The sequence below is a fragment of the Haemorhous mexicanus genome, chromosome 34 (assembly GCF_027477595.1).
Source record: "Haemorhous mexicanus isolate bHaeMex1 chromosome 34, bHaeMex1.pri, whole genome shotgun sequence".
In the NCBI taxonomy this organism is placed as follows: domain Eukaryota; kingdom Metazoa; phylum Chordata; class Aves; order Passeriformes; family Fringillidae; genus Haemorhous; species Haemorhous mexicanus.
The window spans coordinates 1,670,869-1,685,726 of record NC_082374.1 but is presented as its reverse complement, the minus strand read 5'-3'; the positions used below and the strand labels follow the sequence as shown (position 1 = coordinate 1,685,726).

The 14,858-nt window shown below is 62.4% G+C and overlaps 1 protein-coding gene across 1 annotated transcript; it reads right to left on the bottom strand.

Moving 5' to 3' along the window:
• Nucleotides 1–245: 245 nt before the first annotated feature.
• Nucleotides 246–8,414, bottom strand: LOC132340970 (basic salivary proline-rich protein 1-like). Its single transcript, XM_059872228.1, has 6 exons — nucleotides 8,353–8,414; nucleotides 6,295–6,345; nucleotides 5,242–5,349; nucleotides 2,103–2,611; nucleotides 928–1,059; nucleotides 246–287 (listed from the first exon to the last, which is right to left on the bottom strand). Exons 1-6 carry the CDS (start codon nucleotides 8,372–8,374, stop codon nucleotides 246–248), a joined length of 864 nt encoding a protein of 287 aa, XP_059728211.1. The 5' UTR covers nucleotides 8,375–8,414.
• Between the last annotated feature and the right edge of the window lie 6,444 nt (nucleotides 8,415–14,858).

Genomic DNA, 14,858 nt, shown 5'->3' with positions numbered 1-14,858 from the left:
CAATTTCGGGCTCCCCCTCCCCAATTTCAGGCTCCCCCTCCCAATTTTTGGCTCCCCCTCCCCAATTTTGAGCTCCCCCTCCCCAATTTCGGGCTCCCCCTCCCCAATTTTTGGCTCCTCCTCCCCAATTTCGGGCTCCCCCTCCCCAATTTCAGGTCCCCCCTCCCCAATTTCGGGGTCCCCTCCCCAATTTCGGGCTCCCCCTCCCCAATTTCGGGCTCCCCCTCCCCAATTTCGGGGTCCCCTCACCTCTTCCTCGGGGCAGATTTCGGGGGGCACCGGCACCGCTGGGGGAGGGGCGGGGGCGTGGTCAGAGAGGGCGTGGCCACCAAAGGGGCGTGGCCACATCCTGCCCCTCCCCCTCGAAGGGATTTGGGGATTTTTGAGGGGATTTTTTGGGGGGATTTTGGGGATTTTTGGGGACTTTTTGGGAGATTTGGGGATTTTTTGGGGGGATTTTGTGATTTTTGGGGGGGGATTTTGGGATTTTTTAGGGGGATTTGGGGATTTTTGAGGATTTTGGGATTTTTAGGGGAAGTTTTTAGGATTTTTGGGGGGATTTTGGGATTTCCGGGGGCATATTTTTGGATTTTTGGATTGGTGTTAATTTGGGGAGGGGGTCTCACCTGGACACCCCCTTGGGGCAGGATTTGGGGGTCCCAGGGGGGGTTTGGGGCTGAATTTTGGGAATTTGGGGATTTTGGGGGGGATTTTTGGCCAATTTTTGGGATTTTTGGGGGGATTTTGGTGTAATTTGGGGAGGGGTCTCACCTGGGCACCCCCCCGGGCCCGGGGGTCCCCTCTCAGGGGGGGATTTGGGGCTGAATTTTGGGATTTTGGGGCAGATTTTAGGGATTTTTGGGTGATTTTTGGCCAATTTTGGGGATTTTTGGGGGGATTTTGGGGTAATTTGGGGAGGGGTCTCACCTGGGCACCCCCCCGGGCCCGGGGGTCCCCTCCCGGGGGGGGGACAGTGGCACTCGAAGCTCCCGGGGGTGTTGAGGCAGACGGAGCCCCCCCCACACAGCCCCTCCCCCCACTCGGCGCACTCGTCCACATCTGGGGGGGGGAGGGGCGAGGAGGGGTCAGGGGGGGCCGAAATGGGAGAGACCCCCCCAAAAATGGGGGAGACCCCCAAAATTGGGGGAGACCCCCCAAAAATGGGGGAGACCCCCCCAAAAATGGGGGAGACCCCCCCAAAAATGGGAGAGACCCCCCCAAAATTGGGGAGACCCCCCAAAAATGGGGGAGACCCCCCCAAAAATGGGAGAGACCCCCCCAAAAATGGGGGAGACCCCCCCAAAATTGGGGGAGACCCCCCCCAGAAATGGGAGGGGCTTTGGAGGGGTGGGGGAGGGGAACTGGGAGCACTGGGAGGGAATGGAGGGAACTGGGATGAACTGGGGGGGGACTGGGAGGGACTGGGATGGACTGGGATGGACTGGGAAGGAACTGGGAGCACTGGGAAGGTCTGGATGGGAAACTGGGAGGGACTGGGAGCAAACTGGGAGCACTGGGAGGAAACTGGGAATGAACTGGGATGGACTGGGAGGGAACTGGGAGGGACTGGAATGAACTGGGAATGGGACTGGGATGAACTGGGAGGGACTGGGAGGGACTGGGAGGGAACTGGGAGGGACTGGGAGGGAAACTGGGAGGAATTGAGGGGCAAACTGGGAATACTGGGAGCACTGGGAGGGACTGGGATTGACTGGGAATGAACTGGGAGGGACTGGGAATGAACTGGGAGGGACTGGGAGGGGACTCAGATGGAACTGGGATGGACTGGGAAAGAAACTGGGAGCACTGGGATGGACTGGGAAAAGGAAAACTGGGAGCACTGGGATGGACTGGGAAAGAAACTGGGAGCACTGGGATGGACTGGGGGGGACTGGGATGGACTGGGAGGGACTGGGAGCAAACTGGGAGCGAACTGGGAACACTGGGAGATGAACTGGGAGCAACTGAGGGGCAAACTGGGAATACTGGGAGGGACTGGGATGGACTGGGAATGAACTGGGAGGGAAATCTGGGGGTTCCTGGGGGGGTTTGGGGTCTCTGGGAGGGGAAATTTTGGGGTTTGGGGGGGAGGGGTCTCTGACCTTCACAATAAATCGGGGTCCCTCCCCCATTTCCGGGGGTCTCTGCCCCATTTCCGGGGGTCCCGGTGCCGTTTTCCGGGGGTCTCTGCCCAATTTCCGGGGGTCCCGCTGCCATTTCCGGGGGTCTCTGCCCCACTTCCGGGGGTCTCTGCCCCATTTCCGGGGGTCCTGGTCCCATTTCCGGGGGTCCTGGTGCCATTTCCGGGGGTCCCTCCCCCATTTCCGGGGGTCCCGGTGCCATTTCCGGGGGTCCTGGTCCCATTTCCGGGGGTCTCGGTGCCATTTCCGGGGGTCCCTCCCCCATTTCCGGGGGTCCCGGTGCCGTTTCCGGGGGTCTCTGCCCCATTTCCGGGGGTCCCTGCCCCATTTCCGGGGGGGTCCGGTTTTTTTGGGGGGGGTCCCGGGCCGGTAGCCGCGGTTGCAGTCGCACCTGAAGCTCCCCTCGGTGTTGTGGCAGCTCTGGGAGGGGGGGCAGGGCGGGGGCCCCTCCCCCAGGCACTCGTTGATGTCTGGGGGGGGGAGGGGTCACATGGAGACCCCTCCCAAAATTGGAGACCCCTCCCACAAATTGGAGACCCCCCCAAAATTCAGCACTGACCCCCCTCAGTGTCCCCCAGTCCCTCCCAGTCCTTCCCAATTCCCTCCCAGTTCATCCCAGTTCCTTCCCAGTCCCCTCCCAGTCCAATCCAATCCCCTCCCAGTGCTCCCAGTTCCCCCCAGTCCCTTCCCAGTTACCCCCAGTCCATCCCAGTCCCCCCAGTTCCCCCCAGTCCTCTCCCAGTCCCTCCCAGTTCACCCCAGTTTCCCTCCCAGTTCCCCTCAATCCCCACCCAGTCCCTCCCAGTCCCCACCCAGTCCATCCCAGTCCCCCCAGTTCCCCCCAGTCCCCTCCCAGTCCATCCCAATTCCCTCCCACTTCCCCCTCAATCTTCCCCCAGTCCCCTCCCAGTGCTCCCAGTTCCCCCCTGTCCCCTCCCAGTTACCCCCAGTCCATCCCAGTTCTCTTCCAGACCATCCCAGTTCCCCCCAGTCCCTCCCAGTTCACCCCAGTTTCCCTCCCAGTTCCCCTCAATCCCCACCCAGTCCCTCCCAGTCCCCCCCCAGTCCATCCCAGTCCCCCCAGTTCCCCCCAGTCCCCTCCCAGTCCATCCCAATTCCCTCCCAGTTCCCCCCCAATCTTCCCCCAATCCCCTCCCAGTGCTCCCAGTTCCCCCCCGTCCCCTCCCAGTCCCCCCCCAGTCCATCCCAGTCCATCCCAGTCACCCCAGTCCCTCCCAGTCCATCCCAATTCCCTCCCAGTTCCCCCTCAATCTTCCCCCAGTCCCCTCCCAGTCCTCCCAGTTCCCCCCTGTCCCCTCCCAGTTACTCCCAGTCCATCCCAGTTCTCTTCCAGACCATCCCAGTCCCCCCAGTTCCCCCCAGTCCCCTCCCAGTTCACCCCAGTTTCCCTCCCAGTTCCCCTCAATCCCCACCCAGTCCCTCCCAGTCCCCCCCCAGTCCATCCCAGTCCCCCCAGTTCCCCCCAGTCCCTCCCAGTTCACCCCAGTTTCCCTCCCAGTTCCCCTCAATCCCCACCCAGTCCCTCCCAGTCCCCCCCCAGTCCATCCCAGTCCCCCCAGTTCCCCCCAGTCCCCCCCCAGTCCATCCCAATTCCCTCCCAGTTCCCCCCCAATCTTCCCCAATCCCCTCCCAGTCCTCCCAGTTCCCCCCCGTCCCCTCCCAGTTACTCCCAGTCCATCCCAGTTCTCTTCCAGACCATCCCAGTCCCCCCCCAGTCCGTCCCAGTGCTCCCAGTCCACCCCAGTTTCCCTCCCAGTTCCCCTCAATCCCCACCCAGTCCCTCCCAGTCTTCTCCAATCCATCCCAGTCCCCCCAGTTTCCTTCCCAGTCCCTCCCAGTTCCCCTCAATCCCCACCCAGTACCCCCCAGTGCTCCCCCAGTACCCCCCAGTCCATCCCAGTGCCTCCCAGTTCCCCCCAAAACCCCTCCCAGTCCATCCCAGTGCCCCCAACCCCCCCCCAGTCCCTCCCAATCCCCTCCCAGTTCCATCCCAGCTCCCTCCAGTCCCTCCCAGTTCCTCCCAGTCCCCCCCCAATCTCCTCCCAGTCCCCTCCAGCGCTCTCCCAGTACCCCCCAGTTTATCCCAATCCCCCCCAATCCCCTCCCAGTCCCATCCCAGCTCCCTCCAGTCCATCCCAGTTCCTCCCAGTCACCCCCCAATCTCCTCCCAGTCCCCTCCAGTGCTCTCCCAGTACCCCCCAGTTTATCCCAATCCCCCCCAATCCCCTCCCAGTCCCTCCCAGTGCCCCCAATCCCCCCCCAGTCCCCTCTCAGCTCCCCCCCAGTGCTCCCAGTTCCCCCCCAGTCCCCTCCCAGTCCATCCCAGTCCATCCCAGACCCTCTCAGTCCATCCCAGTCCCCCCCAATCCCCATCCCAATCCCCTCCCAGTCCATCCCAATCCCCTCCCAGTCCCTCCCAATCCCCTCCCAGTCCATCCCAGTCCCTCCCAGTCCCTCCCAGTCCCTCCTAGTCCATCCCAGTCCCTCCCAATCCCCTCCCAGTCCATTCCAGTCCCTCCCAGTCCCCCCCAATCCCCATCCCAATCCCCTCCCAGTCCATCCCAATCCCCTCCCAGTCCCTCCCAGTCCCATTCCCAGTCCATCCCAGTCCCTCCCAGTCCCTCCCAGTCCCTCCTAGTCCATCCCAGTCCCTCCCAATCCCCTCCCAGTCCATTCCAGTCCCTCCCAGTCCCCCCCAATCCCCATCCCAATCCCCTCCCAGTCCCTCCCAGTCCCATTCCCAGTCCATCCCAGTCCCTCCCAGTCCCTCCTAGTCCATCCCCAGCGTCCCTCCCAATCCCCTCCCAGTCCATTCCAGTCCCTCCCAGTCCCTCCCAATCCCCTCCCAGTCCATCCCAATCCCCTCCCAGTCCCTCCCAGTCCATTCCAGTCCCTCCCAGTCCCTCCCAATCCCCTCCCAGCCCCCCACAATCCCCTCCCAGTCCCTCCCAGTCCCCCCCAATCCCCATCCAAATCCTCCCCAATCCCCTCCCAGTCCCTCCCAATCCCCTCCCAGTCCCTCCCAGTCCCTCCCAATCCCCTCCCAGTCCCTCCCAGTGCTCCCAGTTTGCCCAGTTACCCTCGCACTGCCGGTCCCAGGGCTGGTTCCTGTCCCAGGGGGGTCCCTCGTAGCCGGGGGGGCAGCGGCAGTGGGTCCTGTTCAGGGGGTGGGGGCACCAATCCTCCCCTGAGGGGGTGGGCGGGGGGTCAGGGCACCCCAAAAAACCCCAAATCCAACCCCAAATTCCCAAACCCCCCAAAAAACCCCAAATCCATCCCAAAAAACCCCAAATCCATCCCCAAAAAACCCAAATCCAACCCCAAATTCCCAAACTCCCCAAAAACTCCCAAATCCCCCCCCCAAAAAACCCCAAATCCATCCCAAAAAACCCCAAATCCAACCCCAAATTTCCAAACTCCCCAAAAACTCCCAAATCCCCCCCAAAAAATCCCAAATCCGCCCCAAAAACTCCCAAATCCATCCCCAAAAACCCCAAATCCAACCCCAAATTCCCAAACCCCCCAAAAACTCCCAAATCCCACCCAAAAAAATCCCAAATCCGCCCCAAAAAACCCCAAATCCATCCCCAAAAAACCCAAATCCAACCCCAAATCCCCAAACCCCCCAAATTTCCCCCAAATTACCCCCCAAATATCCCCAATTTCCCCCCAAATTTCCCCCCCAAATCCCCAAATTTCCCCAATTTCCCCCCCAACCCCCCAAACTCCCCCCAAATTTCCCAAATTTTCCCCCAAATCTCCCCAATTTCCCCCCAAATTTCCCAAATTTCCTCCCGAAAACCCCAAATCTCCCTAATTTCCCCCAAATTTCCCCCCTTTTCCCCAAAACCCCCAAATTTCCCCCCTTTTCCCCCCCAAAAACCCCAAATTTCCCCACATTTCCCCCCAAATCTCCCCAATTTCCCCGAAAACCCCCAAATTTCCGCCCCGAACCCCAAATTTCCCCCTTTTCCCCCCAAATCTCCCCAATTTCCCCCCAAAAACCCCAATTTTCCCCCAAATTTGCCCCAAATTTCCCCCCCAAAACCCCAAATTTCCCCCCTTTTCCCCCAAAAACCCCCAAATTTCCCCCCCGAACCCCAAATTTCCCCCCTTTCCCCCCAAACCTCACCGGCCGCGGGGGGGGAGGGGCCGAGGGCGCCCAGGACGAACCAAACCAACCCTGGGGGGGGGGGAGGGGGGGCGGAAATGGGGAGGGGGGGTGTGAAATTTGGGGTGGGTGGGGGAGGGGCAGCCTTGACCCCCCCTCCCCCTCCCCCCTCGGATTTCGAGGACCCCCCCCCCCGTGTCCCCTCCCCCCCCTCCCCAGTCCGAACTGGGCCAAACTGGGAGCGCCCCCTCCCCCCCCCCGCCAAAGATTTGTTGACATCGCCCCTCCCCCCCCCCCACCAAAATATTTGGGGTTGTGACGTCACGGGCGCCCCGCCCCTATTTCCGCCCTGGGAACCCCAAATTTTGGGGGGGTGACGTCACAACCCCCCCCCCCAAATCCCTTCCCAGTCCATCCCAGTTCCAAACTGGGAGCGCGGGGAGCGCTGGGTGTGGCCCCTCCCCCCCCAACCCCCCCAAAATCCCGGGTGGGGGAGGGGAAGAGGGGTCAGGACCCCCCCCCCAAAATATTGGGGACCCCCAAATCCCCTCCCCCCTCCTCCCAGTCCCTCCCAGTTCCTCCCCGCGCCGCCAACTGGGAGCCGCCCCTCCCCCACTTCCCCTTCCAGGCGTGGGAAAGGAACGCGGGGGGGGGGGGGGGGGAAGGGGGGGGGAGGGGCACCCCCAAAAAATTGGGGGGGGGTGGGGGAGGGGTCGGGAGGGGTCGGGGGAGGGGATTTGGCGGGACCCCCCCCAAAAAAATTGGGGAAACTGAGGCACGGGGGGGGGGGGGAGGGGCGCGAACCGTTATGTGGGGGAGGGGGAGGGGCGAGGGTTGGGGAAACTGAGGCACGGGGGGGGAGGGGCGGGGAGGTTTTTGGGGAGATTTTGGGGTTTTTGGGGGGGTTTGGGGGGCCATTTTTGGGGTTTTGGGGTTTTTTTGATGTTGGGGGGGATTTTTTTGGGATTTTTTTTGAGGTTTTTTTGAATTTTGGGGTTTTTTGGGGGGGGGTCTCGTCCCGAATGGAATTTTATGGAATTTTGGGGCGGGGGTCCCGGGGCAGATTTTGGGGTGTTTTGGAGTTTTTTAGGTGATTTTGGTGTTTTTAAGGTGATTTTGGGGATTTTTATGGGACTTTTGGGGTTTTTTAGGGGATTTTGGGAGAAATTTTGGGGGTTTTTTGGGGGGGGCCCAGGTGCATTTTTGGGGGTTTTTTGGGGGGGGGTCCCAATCCCGTGCGGATTTTGGGGGTCCCCGGGCAAATTTTGGGGTGTTTTCTGAGATTTTTGGGGTTTTCGGGGGGTTTTGGGGTGTCCCGGGACAGTTTTTGGGGTATTTTGGTTGTTTTCCAAGGGATTTTGGGGTATTTTGGGATTTTCTGGGGTTTTGGGGCGATTTTGGGGTGTTGTAAAGGGAGTTTTGGGGTTTCCGGAGGGTTTTGGGGAGATCCCGGGACGGTTTTTGGGGAGATTTTGGGATATTTGGGGTTTCCTGGGGGTCCCAAAGCACTTTTGGGGGAATTTTGGGTTTTTTGGGGTGAATTTGGGGGTTTTCGGGGGATTCCGGGATGGTTTTTGGGGAGATTTTGGGGGTTTTTGGCGGTTTTGGTGGGGATTTTGGGTTTTTTGGGGGGTTTGGGGTCTTTTCTGGTGGTTTTTTGGGGGGATTTTTGAGGATTTTGGGGTTTTCTGGGGGGGTTTGGGTTTTTTTGGGGTGGATTTGGGGGTTTTGGGGGGTTCCGGGGCGGTTTTTTGAGGAATTTTGGGGGGCTTTGGGGTTTTGGGGGTGTTCAGGGTTTTCCGGGGCGATTTTTGGGGGGATTTGGGGTTTTTTTTGGGAAGTTTTGGGGTATTTGGGGGCGTTTTTAGGGGATTTAGGGGTTCCCGGGGCGGTTTTGGGGAGATTTTGGGGGTTTTTGGGGGTGTTCGGGGTTCCCGGGGAGGTTTTGGGGTATTCTGGGGAGTTTTTAGGGGATTTTGGGGTTCCCCGGGGCGGTTTTGGGGAGATTTTTGGGTTTTTTTGGGAGGTTTTGGGGTATTTTGGGGAGTTTTTAGGGGATTTTGGGGGTCCCGCTCTCACCGAGGCTGCCGGCGAATCCCATCGCGCGTGGTGGGCGTGGCTTGTGTGGGCGTGGCCTAAGTGGGCGTGTGCAATTAAACGAACCGTTTTGTGGGCGTGGCTTTGGGTAGGGGGCGTGGCCAGGGAGTCCCCTGAGCCCTTTGGTGGCCCCCGTGACCCCTGGGGTGGCCCTGGTGGCCCTGATGACTCCTGTGGTGGCCCTTGGTGGCCCTTTGTGACCCCATGGTGGCCCAAGTGACTCCTCGAGTGGCCCTTGGTGGCACTCTGGCTCCTCCTGGGGTGACCCTTGGTGGCCCCATGGTGGCTTCGTGGTGGCCCTGATGGCTCCTGGGGCGGCCCTTGGTGGCCCTTGGCTCCTCCTGAGGTGGCCTTCGGTGGCCCCAGTGGCCCTCGGTGGCCCCATGGTGGCCCAAGTGACTCCTTGAGTGGCCCTTGGTGGCCCCAGTGGCCCTTGGTGGCCTCCTAGTGGCCCTGATGACTCCTGTGGTGGCCCTTGGTGGCCCCAGTGGCCCCATGGTGGCCCTGATGACTCCTCTGGTGGCCCTGTGGTGACCCCGGCTATCCCAGTGGTGGCCCCACAGTGGCCTTGGTGACTCCTGGGGTGGCCCTTGGTGGCCATGGTGGCCCTTTGTGGCCCCATGGTGGCCCAAGTGACTCCTCCAGTGGCCCTTGGCTCCTCCTGGGGTGACCCTTGGTGGCCCCATGGTGGCTTCATGGTGGCCCTGATGACTCCTGGGGTGGCCCTTGGTGGCCCTGTGGCTACTCCTGAGGTGGCCCTTGGTGGCCTCATGGTGGCCCTGATGGCTCCTGGGGTGGCCCTTGGTGGCCCTGTGGCTACTCCTGAGGTGGCCCTTGGTGGCCTCATGGTGGCCCTGATGGCTCCTGGGGTGGCCCTTGGTGGCCCTTGGCTCCTCCTGAGGTGGCCTTCGGTGGCCCCAGTGGCCCTCGGTGGCCCCATGGTGGCCCAAGTGACTCCTTGAGTGGCCCTTGGTGGCCCCAGTGGCCCTTGGTGGCCTCATAGTGGCCCTGATGACTCCTGTGGTGGCCCTTGGTGGCCCCAGTGGCCCCATGGTGGCCCTGATGACTCCTCTGGTGGCCCTGTGGTGACCCCGGCTATCCCAGTGGTGGCCCCACAGTGGCCTTGGTGACTCCTGGGGTGGCCCTTGGTGGCCCCAGTGTCCCCATTCACTCTCCAGTGTCCCCTTGATGTCCCCAATGTCCCCAAATGCCCTTTGCTGGTGGCACTTTGGGGGGTTCCCTCAGGTCCCTGGAGTGCCTTTGGGGACACTTTGGGGACAGTGACAGAGCCCGGGGTCCCTTTGGGGACACTTTGGGGACACTGACAGAACCCAGGGTCCCCTCACTCCCTCAGGGGACCCTTTGGGGACACTTGAGATCCCTTTGGGGACCCTTTGGGGACACTCTGGGGACACTGACAGAGCCGGGCTCCCCTCGGTCCCTCAGGGGACCCTTTGGTGACACTGTGGGGACCCTTTAGGGACACTTTGGGGACAGCGGTTCCCCCCCTTCCCCCGGCCCCGACCTTCCCCTCACACGCCCAAGATGGCGGCGCGCCGCCACCGTCGCGTTCTGATGACGCAATTCCCGCGCCGCTCCCCCTCCCTCCCGGAAGGTCCCGGCCACACAACCTCCGCCACTCTCAAGATGGCGGCCCGGGCTCCCCGCTGACGTCATCGCGGCGCGCCGTGCGCGGGGCGGGCGGGCGGAGGGCGGCGGCGGCGGCTCCGGCGGGGCGGGCGCGGGGACGTGGGGCGGCCCCAACATGGCGGCGGCGGCGGCGGCTCCTCCCGCTTCCCCGCCGGGCCCCGCTTCCTCACCGGGCCCCTCATCCCCGCCGGGGCCCCGTTCGCCGCCGCCGCCCCCCCCCTCAAGATGTCGGCGGCGGCCCGGTCGCGCGCGGCGTGACGTAGTCAGGCCCCGCCGGCGGGAGGGGGGCGGGGGAGCGGCCGGAGCGGCGCAGGCGGCGGGACCGGGACCGGGACCGGGACCGGGAGCAGAACGGGGAGCGGGCGGAGTTCCGGGACGGCTCTTCAGGGCGCCATGGCCCCGGCGCGGAGGCGGCGGTGCGGGCCCGGGGCGGGCGCGGGGCGGCGGCGGCGCTGAGCGGGAGCAGCCCCGCGGGCGCGGCCCCGGGGGCCCGGTCCGGTGAGTGCCGGGGGGGGCCCGGCGGGGCGGGCGGGCCCGGAGCGGGGCGAGGGCTCGCGGCGAGCGCGGAGGAGGCGCTGACACCCCCCAGACCCCCTCGTACCGGCCCCGTCCCGGGTGCTGAAAGGCGGAGCAGGGACAGGGGGACACGGGGGCACCGGGGACCGCGGGACAGCGGGGACAGGCGGCTCCCGGGGGGACGGGGTGTGGCAGCGGGGCTCCGGGTGGTGCGGGGGGTGCTGGCGGCGGAGGGGACCGGGAGGGGATCGTGAAGGGGACCGGGATGGGACAGTAAGGGGAACGTGAGGGGACCGGGAAGGGAGAACCGTGAGGGGACCGGGAGGGGACCGGGAGGGGACAGTGAGGGAAATGTGAGGGGGAAACCGTGAGGGGATTTGTGAGGGGATTGTGGGGGGACGATGAGGGGACAGTGACGGGGGAATTGTGAGGGGACAGTGAGGGAAATGTGAGGGGGAAACCGTGAGGGGATTGTGGGGTGACGATGAGGGGACAGTGAGGGAAATGTGAGGGGGAAACCGTGAGGGGATTGTGAGGGGATTTTGGGGGGACGATGAGGGGACAGTGAGGGGGGAATTGTGAGGGGGGAACCGTGAGGGGACGGCGAGAGGATTGTGAGGGGACAGTGAGGGGAACATGAAGGGACAGTGAGGGGAACGTGAGGGGACGGGGCGGGGACACTGAGGGTACAGTGAGGGGAACGTGAGGGGACCGGGAAGGGAGAACCGTGAGGGGACCGGGAGGGAACCGGGAGGGGACAGTGAGGGAAATGTGAGGGGGAAACCGTGAGGGGATCGTGAGGGGATTGTGGGGGGACGATGAGGGGACAGTGAGGGAAATGTGAGGAGAACGTGAGGGGGGAACCGTGAGGGGACAGTGAGGGAAATGTGAGGGGACAGCGAGAGGATTGTGACGGGACAGGGAGGAGAACGTGAGGGTACGGTGAGGGAATTGTGAGGGGGGAACCGTGAGGGGACAGAGTGGGGAACGCGAGGGGACAGTGAGAGGATTGTGAGGGGACAGTGAGGGGAACATGAAGGGACAGTGAGGGGAATGTGAGGGGGGAACCGTGAAGGGACCATGAGGGGAACGTCAGGGGACAGGGTGGGGACACTGAGGGGACAGTGAGGGGTTCGTGAGGGGTTCATGAGGGGACAGGGAGGGGAACATGAAGGGACAGTGAGGGGATCGTGAGGGGGGGAACCGTGAAGGGACCATGAGGGGAACGTGAGGGGACGGGGGGGGGGGACACTGAGGGGACAGGGAGGGGAATGTGAGGGGTTCATGAGGGGACAGGGAGGGGACAGTGAGGGGATTATGAGGGGACACTGAGGGGACAGTGAGGGGACCATGAGGGGTTCATGAGGGGACAGGGAGGGGACAGTGAGGGGAACGTGAGGCGACAGTGAGGGGAACGTGGGGTGATTATGAGGGGACACTGAGGGGAATGTGAGGGGTTCATGAGGGGACAGTGAGGGGATCATGAGGGAACACTGAGGGGTACAGGAAAGGGACTGTGAGGGGACAGGGAGGGGAACTGGAGGGGATGATGAAGTGACTCAGGTGAGGGTGTGTGAGTTGGGGGGGGTGTTGAGGTGTCTGGTGGGGGGTCCTGGGGTTCTGGGATAGGTAAGGGGGGGGGGTCTGTGAGGGACCCCAAGTGTATGGGGGGGGGATGTGTGACAGTGCCCAGGTGTGCAGGAAGGGTCTTTGGGGGGGGGGTCCAGGTGGATCCAGGTGTGCAGGAATGGTTTGTGGGGGGTTCCAGGTGTTTGGGGGGATGTGTGACAGTGCCCAGGTGTGCAGGGGGGGTTGTAGAAGTGTCCAGGTGGATCCAGGTGTGCAGGAAGGGTCTTTGGGGGGGGTCCAGGTGTATGGGGGGGATGTGTGACAGTGCCCAGGTGTGCAGGAAGGGTCTTTGGGGGGGGGTCCAGGTGGATCCAGGTGTGCAGGAATGGTTTGTGGGGGGTTCCAGGTGTTTGGGGGGGGGATGTGTGACAGTGCCCAGGTGTGCAGGAGGGGTTGTAGAAGTGTCCAGGTGGATCCAGGTGTGCAGGAATGGTTTGTGGGGGGTTCCAGGTGTTTGGGGGGATATGTGACAGTGCCCAGGTGTGCAGGAGGGGTTGTAGAAGTGTCCAGGTGGATCCAGGTGTGCAGGAACGGTTTGGGGGGGGTCCAGGTGTTTGGGGGGATGTGTGACAGTGCCCAGGTGTGCAGGGGGGGTTGTAGAAGTGTCCAGGTGGATCCAGGTGTGCAGGAAGGGTCTTTGGGGGGGGTCCAGGTGTATGGGGGGGATGTGTGACAGTGCCCAGGTGTGCAGGAGGGGTCTTTGGGGGGGGGTCCAGGTGGATCCAGGTGTGCAGGAATGGTTTGTAGAGTGTTCCAGGTGTTTGGGGGGATGTGTGACAGTGCCCAGGTGTGCAGGAGGGGTCTTTGGGGGGGGTCCAGGTGGATCCAGGTGTGCAGGGAGGGTCTTTGGGGGGGGTCCAGGTGTATGGGGGGGATGTGTGACAGTGCCCAGGTGTGCAGGAGGGGTCTTTGGGGGGGGGTCCAGGTGGATCCAGGTGTGCAGGAATGGTTTGTAGAGTGTTCCAGGTGTTTGGGGGGATGTGTGACAGTGCCCAGGTGTGCAGGAGGGGTCTTTGGGGGGGGTCCAGGTGGATCCAGGTGAGCAGGAATGGTTTGTGGGGGGTTCCAGGTGTTTGGGGGGATGTGTGACAGTGCCCAGGTGTGCAGGAGGGGTTGTAGAAGTGTCCAGGTGGATCCAGGTGTGCAGGAATGGTTTGGGGGGGGTTCCAGGTGTTTGGGGGGATGTGTGACAGTGCCCAGGTGTGCAGGGAGGGGTCTTTGGGGGGGTCCAGGTGGATCCAGGTGTGCAGGAATGGTTTGTAGAGTGTTCCAGGTGTTTGGGGGGATGTGTGACAGTGCCCAGGTGTGCAGGAAGGGTCTTTGGGGTTGTCCAGGTGGATCCAGGTGTGCAGGAATGGTTTGTGGGGGGGTTCCAGGTGTATGGGGGGGGGATGTGTGACAGTGCCCAGGTGTGCAGGAGGGGTTGTAGAAGTGTCCAGGTGGATCCAGGTGTGCACTGTGAGTGACCCCAGGTGTATGGGGGGATCTGTGACAGTGCTCAGGTGTGCAGGGGGGGCTCCAGGTAGATCCAGGTGTGCAGGGTGGGGCTCCAGGTGGATCCAGGTGTGCAGGGGGGGGCTCCAGGTAGATCCAGGTGTGCAGGGGGGGGCTCCAGGTAGATCCAGGTGTGCAGGGGGGGGCTCCAGGTAGATCCAGGTGTGCAGGGTGGGGCTCCAGGTAGATCCAGGTGTGCAGGGGGGGGCTCCAGGTGGATCCAGGTGTGCAGGGGGGGGCTCTGTGTCCAGGAGAAGCCCCGAGCTGGGGGCTGGGCAGGGCAGGGTCTGCTTGGGGAACTTTGGAGCAGCTTTGGGACCATCCTGGAACCCCTTGATGCACCTTTGGGACCATCCAGGACCTCTTGGGTCACCTTTGGGACCATCCAGGACCTCCTGGGTCACCTTTGGGACCATCCAGGACCTCTTGGAGCAGTTTTGGGATCATCTGGGACTCCTTGGATCATCTTTGGGATCATCCAGGACCCCTTGGATCGTTTTTGGGATCATCCTGGAGCAGCTTTGGGATCATCCTGGATCCCTTGAATCAGCTTTGGGATCATCCTGGATCCCTTGAATCAGCTTTGGGATCATCCTGGAGCAGTTTTGGGATCATCCAGGACCCTTGGGATCATCTTTAGGATCATCCAGGACCCCTTGGATCATTTTTGGGATCATCCTGGAGCAATTTTGGGATCATCCAGGACCCCTGGGATCATTTTTGGGATCATCCTGGAGCAGCTTTGGGATCATCCAGGACCTTTAGGATCATCCAGGACCCCTTGGATCATCTTTAGGATCATCCTGGAGCAGCTTTGGGATCATCCTGGACCCTTTGGATCATCTTTGGGATCATCCTGGAGCTGTTTTGGGATCATCCTGGAGCAGCTTTGGGATCATCCTGGACCCCTTGGATCATCTTTGGGATCATCCTGGACCCCTGGGATCATCTTTGGGATCATCCTGGAGCAGTTTTGGGATCATCCAGGACCTTTGGGATCATCCAGGACCCCTGGGATCATCTTTGGGATCATCCTGGAGCAATTTTGGGATCATCCAGGACCTTTAGGATCATCCAGGACCCCTTGGATCATTCTTGGGATCATCCTGGAGCAATTTTGGGATCATCCTGGACCCTTGGGATCATCTGTGACCCCTTGGAGCAGTTTTAGGATCATCCTGGAGCAGCTTTGGGATCAT

What these genes read in the sequence shown, in the direction of transcription:
- LOC132340970 (XM_059872228.1), bottom strand. Translation starts at nt 8,374, where the DNA reads ATGGGATTCGCCGGCAGCCTCG. An exon ending in GGGATTCGCCGGCAGCCTCG is followed by an intron (nt 6,346 to 8,352) that starts GTGAGAGCGGGA and finishes CCCCCCCCCCAG; the next exon opens with GGTTGGTTTGGTTCGTCCTG. An exon ending in CTGGGACCGGCAGTGCGAGG is followed by an intron (nt 2,612 to 5,241) that starts GTAACTGGGCAA and finishes TCCCCCCCCCAG; the next exon opens with ACATCAACGAGTGCCTGGGG.